The sequence below is a fragment of the Trichosurus vulpecula genome, chromosome 2 (genome assembly GCF_011100635.1).
Source record: "Trichosurus vulpecula isolate mTriVul1 chromosome 2, mTriVul1.pri, whole genome shotgun sequence".
Taxonomy (NCBI): Eukaryota; Metazoa; Chordata; class Mammalia; order Diprotodontia; family Phalangeridae; genus Trichosurus; species Trichosurus vulpecula.
In genome coordinates, this window is record NC_050574.1 from 24,369,148 (window position 1) to 24,385,684 (window position 16,537).

A 16,537-nucleotide genomic window follows, 5' to 3' on the forward strand; every position below is an offset into this window, starting at 1 on the left:
ATTGTACTTATCTGTGGACATTGCAGGTCTCTTCTGTAGACTGAATTGCTTGGGGGTAACGACTATTTCTGATTGCTTTTTATCCCCTGCCTCAGCTAGTGCTTGGCACATGGTAGGTACTTTATAAATGCTTGTGGCAGTGTTGAATTGAATGTTGTGCCAGCCCTAGAAGCCAAACACACGCAACAGCTCCTATGAAAGGCCTTCCTCTGCTGAGCCCCATGATTTAGATTTACCTGACTGCTCTCTTTCCCCACCTCTGAGTAGGCCCGGGGAGGGCTCCAACCACTTTTGCGACAGCTCCAAGGGGGTCCTTGACAAATTCATCTGAGCCTGAGGGGAGATAGGCAGAGCTGCTCCTTGTGCTAATCCTACCCCTGCCTTGCTGCCTGAAGACCAAATCTCGATGAAGCGTAAGATCAAAGGAATTTCGATAAGCCAGATTGAAGGAAAAGTTGAATGGAAAATTCTCATCGTTTTATTGACAGGGGCTTTCAATGAGTGGAGGCTGATTGGGGCATAATAGAGTGTCAGGGAAGATTAATCTCAAGATAGGTGAAGGAATTTGCTGCTGTTGAAAATCTAATTCTTCCTTTGTCTCAAGCAATCTGTGTAGACTTTTTCCAGATTGAAGTTAGCTGTTGTGTTGTTAGGAAACCTGTAGTTGACACCAGCTCCTTACCATTGTCATCCTTGAAAGACAGCTGACTGATGCCATAGAATTCTGTTTGTGTATTATACAGTATTTACATGTGGATCTTCAGATTCTAAAGAGCAGCAGGTGCCTCCTCGTGCAGCCAGCTCAGGGAGGAGCTGCAAATGGTACTCTTCCTGCGTCTCTGTTTTTTCTTTTTAAACACAGGACCCTATGAGGCAGCCTGGAGTTGGGAACAGAGAGCTGACCTCAGTCAGAAAGACCCACGTGGGTCCATGGCCTGCCTCTGATCCGAACTGATTCTGTGACCCCGGCAAGTTCTTGACTCATCACCCCAGGAAACTCGCTAGCTCAGCCCAGTAGATGTGCTGCGTGCTCCCTCTGTTAGATTATCCCCTCCTTGAGAGTAGGGACCACCTTGCTTTTCTGTTGGCATTGTCAGTACACAGCAAGCACTAAATAAATGCTTGTTCATCCACTGATAAGTTGGGGGATGACTTGCTTTAATAGAGGGAATTTCCAGGAAGGAAGGAAGGAAGGAAGGAAGGAAGGAAGGAAGGAAGGAAGGAAGGAAGGAAGGAAAAGGGAAAGGAAGGGAAGAGATCAGAAGGGAAAGAATGGAAGAGGAAGGGAGGGGAAAGGAGGAAGCGTTTATTCCAGACACTGTGCTGAGCAGTTTTTACAAATATCTCGTTTTATCCTCCCGACAACCCTGGTAGTTGTATGTCATTACTACCCTCATTTTATAGACGAGGAAACTGAGACAAAGGTTAAATGACTTGCCCAAGGTCACACAGCTGGTAAGTGTCTGAGTTCAGATTTGAACCCAGGTCTCTGACTCCAAGTCCAGGGCTCTGGCCGTTGCTTCATCAGCTGTTTATGTTATTGCTTTTGTTGGTTTACTCTATTAATCACATTCCAGACTGTGGGGACCGGCCCCAGAAACAGAAATGTCCTTGTCCTATTGACAGGACCAGCAGCTTAGCCAGCCAAAATAGCTTTCTTTTTGTAATAGTGGAATGAAGGAAGCTTTCATGGCAGAGCAGGGCAGTTGCTCCCCGGGATCTTGTCCTCAAAGCCTGGGGATAGATCCCAAGCACTCTTAACTTCTCTTTTAAAATAACCCATTGTAGTTGTCATCTGTGGATTTATCCTCATAATCTTGAATAAATATGAAATCTATAAATCCAGGCAGTGTACTCTTATCTCCCAAAGGAAGCTTGCATTCTCTTTATGTGTTTTTCTTAGTCATGAGGCACCGCCAAAAGGTTTTTTAAAAAAATCTGTTTGGAAGATGTATGAGGTATGGATATGGAGTGACGCACTTTTTTTTTCTTAAAAACAAAACAAACATAGGCCAGATCTTTTACGTCCAAATGAGTGTTGTCCTTCACAGTCGTCACCTGAAAGGCTATTCAATTATTATAATGATACCGCCATTGCTCAGACATTTTTAGAATTTCTCTTTTGAAATTGCCGTAAGAGCCAACTTTGCAGACTCTTAGCTGTCACCTGTAACCCTCATCTGAAGCATGAATTCCTTTGACTCCATGCTGCTAAGCAGTCAATGAGCCACAGTCTATATTAGAAAGTAAATATTACTTTATGGTCACACTTTGTTTTTTGACCCAAGCCCTTGTTATTCTGCTTGATCACCTGCCTATTTATCAATTTTGTGCCTTACACTTAGGGGGCACCTAAAATTTTCTTTGTTGAATTGGGTTGCGTTGAATTTTGTTTCTAAATGACATTTGGCCATTTCCCAAAATCAAATCCTTTCCCCACCCTACCTCTCCCCCTCCCCCCGCATGGGCAAAGATTTGTAACCATTCAGGACATTAAAAAGAACATGTGGTAGACTCTGAAGGCATTTCCAAGGCAGCATGGCCATCTCACATTGGCAGCAGAAGGTGGCACAACACCCAAGTGTGGAGTGTTCCTCCGCAAGACAGGAGCAGAGACCAGAAGGGAACACTAAGTGCTTAGAACTGTGCCTGGCACAAAGTAGGGGGTTAATGAGTGCTGATTGATTGATCGATTACTAAGGGCAACCAAAAAAAGAATTCAGGTAACATTGGAGGAAAGAGGAAGATCGTTGTTCAGTGTGGATGCTGTAATGGTAACAGACGGTAGGGAGGAGAAGGATGAACTACTCAGGTCATATTTTGCTGCTCTTATTTGACAGGGAAAATAAGAATGACTATGCTTGGTCCCAGAGGGCAGAGCTGGGAGCAGTCGGTGCAACTGGTCAAGGACTAATTTTAGGCGTGATTTAAGGAAAATTTTCCTCGGTATTAGAGACATCCAACAGTAGACCAGGTAGCCCTGGGAGTCATTACTGGAGGTCTTCAAGAAGAGACTGGCTGACCTTCTGTTGGTGGTGTCGTAGAGAGGATTCTTGGTCAGGTAAAGTCTGTCTGAGGTGCCTCTAAGTTTTCTTCTGATTCAGATTCTGTCGTCTAAACATGGCCCCTGCATCGAGCATTTCAGAGGGTAATGGCAGAGTTGTTCTATTTCTCCCCCAGTTCCCTTAGAGTCAGACTGCTGTTTTACTAAATGTCTTCCTCATGTCTGTCGGTTCAGGACCGATGTTCCCAGTGCCCACCAGCAAGCGTTTACCTTTGGAGTGGGCAACCATAATACTAATACTAAGATGATGATTTACATAGGACCTCCTGTGGGCCACTCACTGACAGTGCTCTACGCTTTATGCGCATTCTTTCATTTGATCCTCACAACTACCCGTCGAGGTGGCTGCTTTTACTGTCCCCACTTTACAGTTGAAACTGAGGCAAACAGAGGCCAAGTAACTTGTGCAGGGTCACACAGCTAAGAAGTGGCTGAGGCTGGATTTGAACTCAAAGTTTCCTGACTCCACTCCCGTGCTCCATCAACTGTGGCACCACCTAGCTGCCTGTATAAGGTCTGCAAAGCACTGTACAATATTTCATTTAATACAGTTATTTAATTAAATTTCATTCATTAAATGAAATTATTTTATGAATTAAATGAAATTAATTAAATTTATTTAATACACTTATTATCTCCATTTTACAGATGAAGAAACTGAAGCTGAGGGCGGTTGGATGACTTGCCTAGGGTCACACAGCTAATAAGTATTTGAGGCGACATTTGAATTCAGGTCCTCCTGACTCCAAGCCCAGTGCCCTATCCACTGCACCACCTCCCCGTTCTGTTTTGCCAAACAGTTGCATTTCTAGGAATGTGTCAGGATGTAAAGAGTTAAACTGTAGTATCATCTTTTTTTGAAGAGGGGAGAAAAACCCACCATACTACCACGTCAGAGAATGGGAGAAGTTATAATGTGTTTCCATTGCCCAACTTTGGATGATGGGAAAATTTGTATGAAAGTCACAGGATGAGTAGAGTAGCCTGGTGCCTAAGTGCCAGCTTTCTCTTAGTAGAAGATAATTGAGCTATTTCCTATCATTTTTTTTTCTTGTTCCCTAAATTAGGCCTATAGAGCTTGGGGAGAATCCACTTTGGGTGGAACAAAGTAGAACTTTCCCCCATCCTCATTTCCTCTCATTTCATCTCTTAGACTGTTTTAAGAAGAAGGGTTTCCTGTGGAGGGAGGGGGCTGCTGAGCCCTCACTGGGCTCTGGGATTGCTTAGGAAGCAGGTTTGGAAGCATCAGTGTCTGGGGCATGGATTCCCGAGAAGGCCTTGGCCCCTGCCCAGCATAGCCCCACATACGCATCCATCTTTCTAGGGAGAAGTCAACTCCGTTGTTTGATGATTTCCTGACTCTTTATGAAACAGATGAATTAATTTAAATAACTGCAGGCATCCTTGACCAGATTGATTATAAAATGCTGTTGTTTTTTAAAAAACTGTTCTTCCTTCCTTCCTTCCTTCCTTCCTCCTCTCCCTTCCTCCCTCCTCCTCCCTTCCTTCCTCCTTCCTTCCTTCCTTCCTTCCTTCCTTTCTTCCTTCCTTCCTACCTACCTTCCTTCCTTCCTTCCTTCCTTCCTTCCTTCCTTCCTTCCTTCCTCTCTCTCTCTCTCTCTCTCTCTCTTTCTCTCCCTTCCTTCCTTCCTCCCTCCCTTTCTTTCTTTCTCTTTCTTTCTTTCCTCCCTCCCTTCCTTCCCTTTCTTTCTTTGTAGCATCAAACCCATTCTAGTTTTCGTTGGTTTGATAAGAGGGGAGGGTGTGTGCCTGGTGGGTATATTGTAGCTGGTCTCCCCTCTGGTTATGGGACTGCCCCAGTTGCATGGGCTCAGCTTTGGGGCATGCAGCTTGAGGCCTTGGGAGGGCCTTCCCTAGCAGATAGATGGAGCAGCTGCTTCCCCTTGCCGAGCATTCTTGAAGCTCCAGGTGTTCTTTAGGACTCTTCATCTTTCTACAAGGGCCCACAGCCCTGCTCTTCCCGTAGCCTCGGAATTCTGGAGCAAGTGGGAGAGATGATTTGATTTGGCAGCATCCTTTAGGGGGGTTCTTTTATAAATGGCTGAAATGAAACCTTGGGAACCTTGGATTTCAGTCATTCAGTTCAGGTGCCTCTGGGTGGCAGGCTCTGCCTATTCAGTAGACACCAGACTGCTGGTGCTTTTGCATTTGGGTTAGGTCAGGAAGGATCCAGGAGGATTAGAGGTGGGTGCCATTTGTAACGTTAGCCTCAGGTTAGGGGTGATTGTTCGTGCCCCCCCTTCTACTCCAGGATGGTCTGGCCGTTTTCCTTTTGTGTCTTTCTCCTCTCTCTTCCCCCTGCCTTGAGGACAGAAAACCAATGTGATTCACATTCTGTAGCTCCCCAACCCTGGCCCCTATGGGGGTGTCTAGCATAGTTCTCTTTGCATATCATGCATGTGAATATCTGTGGCTGTTTGGTGGTTACGCTCTTGTTGAGCACCTACTGTGCGCTCACCCGTGTCACGCTCTTGTTGAGCACCTACTGTGCGCTCACCCCTGTGTCACGCCCTTGTTGAGCACCTACTGTGCGCTCACCCCTGTGTCACGCCCTTGTTGAGCACCTACTGTGCGCTCACCCCCGTGTCACGCCTTGTTGAGCACCTACTGTGCGCTCACCCCCGTGTCACGCCCTTGTTGAGCACCTACTGTGCGCTCACCCCCGTGTCACGCTCTTGTTGAGCACCTACTGTGTGCTCACCCCCGTGTCACGCTCTTGTTGAGCACCTACTGTGCGCTCACCCCCGTGTCACGCTCTTGTTGAGCACCTACTGTGCGCTCACCCCTGTGTCACGCTCTTGTTGAGCACCTACTGTGCGCTCACCCCTGTGTTACGCTCTTGTTGAGTACCTACTGTGCGCTCACCCCTGTGTTACGAGAGAAGTCTAAGACAGAGGCCCCGCCCTCAAGGAAATCATGATCATTTTGGGGAAGCAAGGTTAATACACATGAAGAAAGTGGAGAGCGGTCACTGACAAGGTATCATTATGAAGGTGCTTTCAGTGAAGCGGGAATTCAGCGGGACTGGGGGTGGGGGCGGGGCTCAGAGTCGCTACGGCAAACCCAGTGAGCGGGTGGGCCTGGAGTTGGGCCTGGAGAGACGGCTAGTGTTTAATTAGTGAGGCACAGACAGGCGGCTAGGTGGCGCAGCGGATGCACCGGGTCTGAGGTCAGCCAGACTCGAGTTCGGATCCGGCCTCAGAGGCACTCACTTGGTTCTGTTCGCCTCAGTTTTCTCCTTCGCCAAATGGGAATAATAATAACGCCCACCACCCAGGGCTATGGTGAGGATTGAACGAGACGACATGGTCAAGCACCCGGCCCATAGTAGGTGCTAGATAAACCATTGTCATCATCGTTGCTGTGAAGGAGAAGGCGCTCCTTCTACGTTGGGTTAGGGAGCAGACACTCAGTAGAGAAGTATTTCAGTCATCAGGTGGTTTCTCTTCTTTCGGGGGTTTCCATCCTTAGAAGGTGACAGTAAACATGTTGCCACTATGGGCTCTGCTTCTGGTCTTCCCAGGGGCTCAGAAGCATCCAGACAAGGTGGGTTGGGGGTTGGACTTAGCCGTTGGAGCATCACGGAGGCCGTTCTTAGCACCTGCTTGGGAGGAGACAGAATCGGTGTGTTAACTGGCAGGCGTTCATCATGCGCCCGCTGAGTCCCGGGCACCGTGCTGGACGCTGCTGTCGTTTGGCAAAGTCCGGCCCTCGGTGACCCCGCGGACCCCGGCACGCCAGGCCTTTCTGTTCTCTGCAGTCTCAGAAGTCCGTCCGAGCGCATGTTCGCTGCTTCTATGACACGTCCATCCGTCTCGTCCTCTGCCGCCCCCTTTGCCTTCTGCCTTCAGTCTTTCCCAACATCAGGGTCTTCCCTGTGAGTCTCGTTGTCTCATTACGTGGCCGGAGTATTCAATCTTCCGGTGAACAGCCTGAATTTCTTTAAGCGTATGTGCTAGACGCTAGGGATAGGGATCGGAAATGAGCCTGAGATTTCCTTGGTATAAGAGCTCCCAGGTGAGGAAAGCCCCTTCTTTAAGCCAGATCAGCATCTCCTCCGCCATTTGAGGTTTCAGAGCTTGCCTCGTCTAGAGCAGTGAGAGGCTAAGTCACTTGCCCAAACCCTGTACCCAGTTCCTCTCAGTCTAGAAGGCAAATAAGCATTTACTATGTACCTTAAAAACAACACAAACAAACATACAAAAATGATCCCTGCTCTCCAGGGGAGTCTCTTCTAATGGGGGAGGTAGCGCACCCATAACTAGGTGTATACTAAGAGTGTACAGAGGGTTAAAGGTCACCAGAGAGGGGTCGGCCTGGAAAGGCCTCCTCCGGAGGGGAGCATTTCAGATGAGTCCTGAAGGAAGCCAGGGAAGCGAGGAGGCAAAGGTGAGAGGGCGGAGCGTTCCGGCATGGCGGACAGCGGGCATCTAGGCATGGAGCTGGAAAATGGAGCACTGTATTCACAGAACTGCAGTGGTCTCAGAGTGGGTATGGCAGAGGAAGATGGATTGGAAGGGGGTTTGACTGAGGCAGGGGGACTGATCTGCAGGCAAGAGATGTGGAGTACCTGAACTAGGCTTGTATCTGTATGGAGAGAGAGAAGGGGATGTGTACAAGGGGCATTCTAAAGGGAGAAGCAACTGGATTGGGCAATGGATTAGACAGATGGGGTGAATTCAAGTGAGGAGGTGGGAGGGGCATGGGGGTTGCTGATGTGGATGACAGGAAGGGGGAGGGGCTTTAGGGGAAAGATGATGAGTTCTGTTTTGGACGTGTTGAGTTTGAGATGACTCTGGGAAATCTGCTTTGAGATGTTTAAGGAGATGCGTAACTGTAACTTAGCAGAGAGGTCAGGGCTGGATCAATAAGTCTTGGAATCACAGAGATCAAAATTGAACCCACGGGAGCTGGGGAGATCACCAAGTGAGGTAGTATGGAGTGAAATGAGAGGGGGGCTGAGGACAGAGCCTTGAGGGACATCCACAGCTAGAGGGTGAGACATAGATTAAGAAGCAGCAAAGGAGACTGAGAAGGAGCAGTCTGAGAGATAGGAGGAGATCTGAGAGAGAGCATTGTCACCAGGAGATGTCATGTGCTCTTTGGGAGGGGCAGTTTAGAAGAAGGTGAGAGGAGAGGAAGTGGGAGCTCCAACTGTAGCTGACTTTCTCTAAGAGTTTAGCTATGGAGGGGACAAGAGACAGATCATGATCATTTGAACCCTGTCTTCCTGGCTTGGAAGTCAGTTTTCTGTATTCTAGGAAATACAAAGACAGGTGGAAGCAATTCTTGCTCTCAGGGAGCTTCCATTCAATTGGGGAGGCTGCATATGTGCATATAAAGGTATATATAAATTAGGTACAAGGTAGTTTGGGGGGGCACTAGCAGCTGGAGGGATTCTGGAATGTGGGAGTGAAGAGGGAAGGGTGCGTTCCAGACAAAATGACCTACACTTCTTTATTCCTGTGGAGAAGTCTCTGGTTTTCCTATTTGCAGTGGGTTCCTTTTTAATCGGAAGAAAATGGTCACACCTAGAAAGAAATCGGGGAATCAGGAAGTTGGCAGAGCTACGTGAAATGGAGAACTCCAAATGAGGTCTGAGCCGGGCTAGAAACATCTGTTGTGGGTTTCTCTTCAACAAGGGTTTCCTGCTTATCAGAGCAGCAAGTTTGCCTGGGCCCGGGGATTGCTAGACTGGCTGAAAAAACAAACCCTGGCAGTTTCAGGGCATGAGTGTGTGAAGAGATGAAAATAACAGAAAGCAATGATATAAGCACATTAGAAAACCTTAAGTGCCCTAAAAATTTCATATCTCATTAAACAGTGCACTTAACAAGGCCACACAGATTAAAGGGACAAGGAAGGAACCAATAGGGAGGGAGAAGGCATGCTTCGTAATGAAGATATCCTAAATGGCAGATTCAGTTTAATTTCCTGTCCCCAAAAGCAGTGATTCAAGAAGACTGCTGCCATTGGTCTATTTTCTTTAATGCTGGCTGAGAGCCTTCTGAAGGGCAATTAAGCATTTTGACCCCATGGCCCTTCCTCTCCCAGCCCAGGCATCCATAAGAAAAGTTGAAATTCCAGACATCAGCAGCAGACGAGATTGGAGATCTTCTATCGATGGAATAATGTACAATGAAGCATTTTACAAACTTTAAGGCACTCAATAAACACAAGCTATGGTCTTCACCATCTTGGGGCAAAAGGCATTGGTCCCCATGCCTATTGGGAGCCCAGTTAATGACTGAAACGTCTCTTCCTGTTCTTTCCTTCTAGCGCCCCTTCTGCCTCGGATGCTGTCTTCTGCCCAGCTGTCTCCAGTGGGACCTGGAGTAAGTACCTGCAGGTGATTGTAAGGGCATACTCGTTGGATTTGGGGGTGGCTGCAGTCGACAGAGTGGAAAATCACCTTCTTTGTCCAGTTTCCCACTGTCTCTGGTCACTCGCTGTTATTCTGAGGCATTCACTTGTGTTGTCAGATGGTCAAAGTGACATTTTCCTGCTGATCATTAATGAACCCCCCGCATCCTGCTTAAGACAAGTTTCAACACTTGCAGAATGATTTGTTCTTCCTGGTAATTCGGTGTAAGGATTTAAGAGAATGCTTTCTTTTTTAAGAGATGTAGGAGCAGTTTTCTTTTATTCTTTTCCCTTATTCCTTCTCTTCATTCTTAGGCTGAGTCTCAGCTAGCAAACCCCTGGTATTGGGAGGAGAAGTTTTGTTACCAAGGCAAACCTTGCTAAGAAGCTGGCAGTGTCAGAGAATAGAGTCATGTATTTGTATTCCCAGCATTAAATAGAGTGCCCAGTCATTTCATGAGTATAGAGAACTCCCAGATGAGGAAAGTCCCTCTACTAGTGGAGGTCAGCACCTTTTCTGCAATTCTACAGTCTTAGAGGGAAGTGACTTGCCCAGGGTCACACATGTAGCATGTGTCCAAAGTAGGACTTAAACCTGAGTCTTCCTGACTCTGAGAGTGTCCATTAAGTCAGTCTTCCTCATCCACAATAGGTGCTTAACAAATCCTTATTGAGTGATTAAAATGGCTCGGCACTCCTTTCCATTGAATATCCATTTGAAAATGGCTTGGGGTCTTAGAAGAAAAGAGCAACTCTTGGGCAGTGGTGAAGGGTGACAGTGTTGGGCAGCCAGGTCCCCGGCAGCTCCCGTAAAGACATGAGCCTGACTTCAGCCCTTACACCCACCTCTAGCTTGGCTTGTGCCAAGCTCTGGTTCTGTCTGGTTCCACTCACCATCCTGGAGAGTGGCTTACTAGGAAAGGTGAGTGATTTAGTATCAGAGACTGCCCCAGAATGCTGTTCTCCTCTGTCAAGTTAGTGGGATAACTACAGCATAAATGAACAGCGCGTTCACATGTAACCCGGGGCTTGGGGATCGCTCTCCAGGCCTCCCTGCTGGGATAATCCAGTCCTTCTCCCAATAGCAGTTTCCATGGCAGTGCCAGTGATCATGGCAGTGCTCTGTGATCAGAGAGCCAGTGCTTGAAGCTTCTCAAGCCAAAGAGTGCTAGGTGCGTACCTTGTTACAATCTGAAAATGACAGCACAGTCTCTGAAGAAGCTCGTCAGAACACTAATCGCCAGCAGCGCTGATGAGCCTTTTGTTTGGGAAGGTCCTGGCAGCAGAGGCGTTCGTGATGTGCATGTACACTTGGGTTAGCGTCCAGGATCTGAAATCATATGGCCATAGAGTTAGAGCCAGGAGGGACTTCTGAGGTTTTCTTGTCCATTTCTCTTATTTTGCAGATGAGGGAATTGAATCTCCTCTCCTCCCCCATGACACACACAGACACACAGACAGACACACAGACACAGACACAGACACACACACACACACACACACCCTTCCGCAAGGGACGAAGGAAACTGCCCAAGATCATAATCAGGGTCTCCAATGCCAAATCCAGTGATCTTTCCACTGTACCATGAAAATGTTTCCCAGTGACAATATTCTAATTATTATGTTGTCTCCTTTACCATGAGGCATTTTAGGGAGTCACGTGGCAGGTAGAATGCTGGCCTTAGAGTCAGAAAGACTCGGATTCCTATCCCTCTTTTGACACTCAATAGATTATTGGCCATGGGTAAGCTACTTAACTCTCCTAAGGTTCCAAGACTCTGAGTCCTGCCTGGGCTGGACTTAGCTTGCATTGATGGGGACACTTCCCACGTTTGAAAAATCCCAGACCCTTGATGTGGTAAGGCATGTTTGCTTTATGTAGGAGCCTAAGGAAAATCAAAGCATTTTCATCCCACAGGAGGAAATAGTTACCTTTTTTTTCCCTGTTAAGTTTTATTGTGGTGGCAGAGTTCTGAGGACTGCATAGTGACATTGGCAGGGGCCAGGCCTCTCACGCGTTCTGCCTTCATCTTCAGGCTTTTCATGATTTTTCCTTTGCTTCCTTAGATGTTCTCATACCCCCTTGAAACTTCTCCTCAATGATGCCTAATTTTTGGAGTTGATGTCATCATCTTTTGCCTTGCAGTTATCTATATCCCAGCTGTCAGCCTCTCTCCCCTTGACCGTTCGAAGCCACTCTGCCAGACCTCCCTTCCCCACCCAGCTCAGCTCACAGCTCTCCACATCCCTCAAGACCAGCCAGGGAGCCCAGGAAGTAAGTGCTTCCCTCACATGCAAACTTCTAAAAGAATGAGGACACATGTATTCTTAAAAGAAAAATCGAATGGAGTCTGACTTCTTCAGTTATGTTCTTTTCCCGTTTGTGAAGCACATAATGATTCTGAGGTTCTGAGCCATGGGGATGGGGGGACAGCATTGTCTTTTTCATTGGTTGGGCTTAAAGCCATCATAATTACTTCCCCCTTGGGGAGAGAACCAAAAGGAGGTTTCAGCTTTATAAAGTGGTCCTATCAAAATACTGGATTTTCTGTGCTTGCATTTGATGGTAAATCAAATGTAAATAATTCTTAGGGGTTCTGGTCCCTTAGAGGAAAGGGAAATATCTATTCAGTGACCCAGACATACTCTTTATGAAGGACCGTTTGGCACAGTGGATGAGGACAGTGAATCTGGCATCCAAAGGCAGCATTCTAATATCTAACTAGCTGTGTGATCACAGACCTAACAAAGGTTAGAGTTTGTTTCTTCATCTGTGAAATGGAGCTGATGTCCTAGCTATCTCCCAGGGGATTGTGAGGATCACATCTGATTATATAGAAAGTGCTTTCTATAGGATGTCTGTAAAACACTAGAGAAATGTCAGCTCTTACCTGAAAAATGATCAAATCAGATTTCAGAGATACCATCAGTTTTCTGTTCAGTGGCATTTTCATATGAAGAAGCAGTAGAGAGACATAGCACATTTGGATCCGAAAGACTTTTGGCATACAGGTTTCAGGACTATGTCTCAGAGGGGATCCAGCTCAAAAACTTTCTGGTTAACCTTCAGCAATGTGACGGAGAAAGTTTCATTTGGTATGTCCATTTGGAAAATGAATAGAAATGCAAACCTAATCTTTCTAAAAGGTAAATTTTTAAATGGATTTTATTTATTAGTTATAAATTTGCCAGCCATTTTTTAATGTTGCTTCAGAGATGATGGTACAGTCTTATACATCTAGTCATTATGTATTCCTTTTTCTTCCAGCAGAAGGCCTCATAGTCAAGCCTTCAAAGAGCATTCTAGACATGGCATCTGGCTCCCAAGCAAGCCAGCCCTTTAGATGTTTGTTTGCTGGTCTTTCCTGTTGTTCTGAATTCCTTTTAGGGGAATTTATTGGACTGTGAGCCCGTGAGGGCAGGCAGGGACCTCATCTTAACAGAACTCCAGATTTCTCCTGTCACCTAGCATACTCTTGGTGCTTAATAAGTACCTGTTGAATGCATAAATGAACAAATGAATGGATGGGGTGGGAGGGTAGAGCATGTGGCTGATTTGATGGGTTCAGCCGTGGAAAGGGATCTCCCACCAGCATACTCTGTCCCTATGAATGCACATGGATATGATGTCTCCTTGCCTTTCTGATGACAAATACTTTAAATCTTTAGTGAAAAAAATCTCTGCTTGATTAATAACATTGGTGGAATTTCTTGTTAAATTCTTAAATCAGTGAAAACACATCATCAGGAAATTTACTTAGATAGGAACAGCATCTTTGTGCCTTAGTTATGGAACTGCACTGGTGGGTGCCCTCAGTTTTGTCTGAGTGCCTTCTTCTTACCTGCTAGGATCTCTCCTCCAGTGGCAGCAGCAGAATAGCTCATCTGGAGGTCAGTCTGAGCCAGAGATCCCTCATTCCAGAATCCCCCATCGCTGAGCAACTGCAGGAGTTGCCTTTCACGCCCTTACATGCTCCGATTATCATGGGCGCCGAGACCCAAAGGTGGGTGCTAAATCTCTCAATATGCTGTGGGTCATGCTGGGTGCTTATATGTTTGGATAGCATCACTTAGGTGATGACTAGCTTGGCAGATGGCTAGATTCATAGTATGTCTGATAAAAGAAGTAGAATTGTTTTGACTTTGATCATCCTGGTTAGATGAATACTTTTGCACTGGGATTCTGTTGTATTTCAGTTCTGGATCTAAGCTCTCCCGGGCCTCGCTCGTCCGCCTGCGTATGTTAGGCTTTCCAGAAATTCTGGACCACAGCAAGCAGCCAGCTGAAATTGTGGATCCTTCCATCCCCGTGACCTTTAACCCTCAAAAGGAAGAGGCAGATGTCCTACAGAGCAATGAAATAATTCTGCAGTTTCTTGCCTTCAGCAGGTAAAACAAGAATGATTTTACACCCTCGTTTCATTCTACCCTTCTTTTTGACAGCCTTCATGTTAAGTGGGATTCTTAAGGTGGTTCTCACCCTCCATAGCTTCTCCTTTCCTTGTGAAATCATGTTATTCTTCCTATCATTAAAAGGGACCTTTTCAAAACAGGATGTCTAGGAGCTCAGTAAACCATTCAAAAGTAATTCTCTGTTTGTTATTATTATCACAGTTGGAGAACTTGTTGGATTTTTCCTTAGTACTTTTCCTCTAACCATAGTTCTTCTCTTCCACAAAGGTAAAACATTGCCTATAGCTAGACCCTCATTAATTGTCCAGCCAGCTTATCCAGAGCCAACCCAAACTATTCCTGAGGCAGCCTCTTAGAACAGATAGGAAAGATTTCTCAATAGGCCAAGTGTTCTGTGAAGGGCTATCAGTGATGGATTAATTAAAAGGTGCGATTTTATTTAGAGCATCAGACGACCCCAGGGGAATGCCATGGCCAAAAACAGTGTATTTCACCTTCCAATTCTATCGTTTTCCACCGGTCACGACGCCACGGTTACAACTAGTGAAACTGGACCAACCTGGGATGACTAGCTCTAGTTCTCCGTCTCACATCCTGGTTTCAATTAACAAAGATGGTTCATTTGACAAGGGTAAGCATGTGTTTGAAATGTCCATATATGTGAATTTTGTAAGAAAGGTCAACTTAGGAATTCAAGAATGGAAACTTTCAAGTTGTTGGACAATGAGAAAAGGAAGCCAAAACAGTGGCTGTATGTTTATAATGTGTGGGATTTTAAGACTAAGTATATTGTACTAAGTTGTTTATAAACTAAGTACCTCAGAGACCTTAACTAATCCAGTCATTTAAATGAGATTTTTGTCAATTGGAATTAAGGCTGCCGATCCATGAAATATGCATTTAGATGTCTTCTATTTGTTCATGTAATATGTAATTAAGAGCAGGTCCCTCCCAAATGTTGAGAAGGATCATAAGGTGTGAAATCCACAAAAACTAGTGCCATGGGATGAGGGACAGTCAATCAGCATGGGCAGCTTTCATCCTTCAGAGATACTTTTACTTACACATGTGCATCTCATCACATGTGCTCGTGAATATATGACACCGAGAGTTTCTGTCCTAGAAAGTTTTTCCTGTTTCTGACAAAAACGATTTTGGTCGTGTGTTTAAATTTGCCACTCCTTGAGAGATTTAAGAAGCTGATTGTTTTTGCAGTAGGTGAACTGTTTGCAAAAGTAGGTTATGGTTTCAGAAAATCTGTATCTAACCTAGTTCAGTTTTGTTAGCAAAAGCAGAGATTGTGTGTCTTAAAGTTCTCGTCCCCTGTGACGATGCCATTTGGAATCCATGTCAGTTCATTGGGGCTCAGCTGGTAGAGGGCTTCGTGAAGGCTTGTACCAAGAAGGCGTTGGTTTGAACTTTGGGCAGGGCTCCGCCTTTGAGACTTTGCTGCTGTTGTTGTTAACTCAGGTGCTTTATGATTTCATTTGATTAATGTGTTTGTGAAATTGTAATTATAGCTGAAAGTGAGATTGGGTTCTGGGGTCCAGAAAATAAGGATGATAAATGAGTCAAATTTACTTTTAGACTCTTCTCCTGGGTTTCTTTTGGGGGCAGACTCTCCTGGGTTCCAGCTCCAGTATCTGGTGGATCCTGTGCTCCTCAAACCTGGAGAACAGCGGTGGTTCATACATTACCTTGCCGTGCAGACCCTACAAATCGATGTCTGGGATGGAGATTCGCTGCTTCTCATTGGGTCTGCAGCAGTGCAGATGGAGGTAATATCTTTCCGCAATAAAGGCATGATAACATGTAGCTCATTAAAAGTCCCATTATAAGAGTCCGGAAGAGTTGTTAGTGTGGCCCCTTTACCTAATTCAGATGCTATAATTCTGCCTGTTGATTTCCCTGATAGAAAACATGATTACATTCCTTGCGAAGGAAAATATCTCTTATAAAGTCCAAGTTCTATATTTTCAGTTGTTTTCCCCTCTAAGAACAAACTTGGTGGTTCATTTCCTCTCCTATGAGTTCTAAGGATTTTTAACTTTCGTTGTGTCCATCTCAGTGAGGATGAGGTAAAAAAAGATCTGTCCTTGGCCATTCTTGTTTCCATGGTTGCCTCCATAACAATTTCTTAAAAAAAAATAAAGGTCAGTGTAGTGTGGTGGGTACAGGGCTGATCCTTAAGATAGGATGACCTGGGTTCAAATACAGCCCCTGACCCTGACTAGCTCTTGATCGTGGACATGACATCAATCATACTATCACAGATGTAGAATTTCAAGGATCCTTAAAAATCATCTAGTCCCACACCCTTAAATTACTGATGTGGAAATTGTCTCCCAAGGAGTTTAAATGTCTTCTCCCAGGTCACATGCCATCTAGCCTCTCTTACCTAAACTTACCTCCTCTGTAAAAAGAGGAAAATAATTCCAGTCCCTCCTTCTGGCATGATGGTGGTGCTGAGGCTCAAATTCAGGTAACATCTGTAAAATGCTTGTGACTCTTAAAGCACTTTATAGAACACAAGCTGTTTATTATTGATTATAATTATTAATAAAAACCTCTGAGTTTGGGGCAACACTTTACAAGTTTGTAAAGTTACATAACAAGATTTGATTAGAGGAAAGGAGCACCTTATTCCATGGCGTTTTTAATGAAACTGTTCTAAAC

General features: G+C 45.6%; 1 protein-coding gene across 1 annotated transcript in view; it reads left to right on the top strand.

The window, feature by feature from the left end:
• The window catches only part of NPHP4 (nephrocystin 4), a 161,947-nt gene that overhangs the window by 98,326 nt on the left and 47,084 nt on the right, over positions 1–16,537 (top strand). The window contains 6 exon segments of the mRNA XM_036747336.1: positions 9,365–9,420; positions 11,595–11,723; positions 13,298–13,452; positions 13,646–13,837; positions 14,305–14,492; positions 15,479–15,639. Of these exon segments, the coding sequence (XP_036603231.1) occupies positions 9,365–9,420; positions 11,595–11,723; positions 13,298–13,452; positions 13,646–13,837; positions 14,305–14,492; positions 15,479–15,639 (881 nt within the window).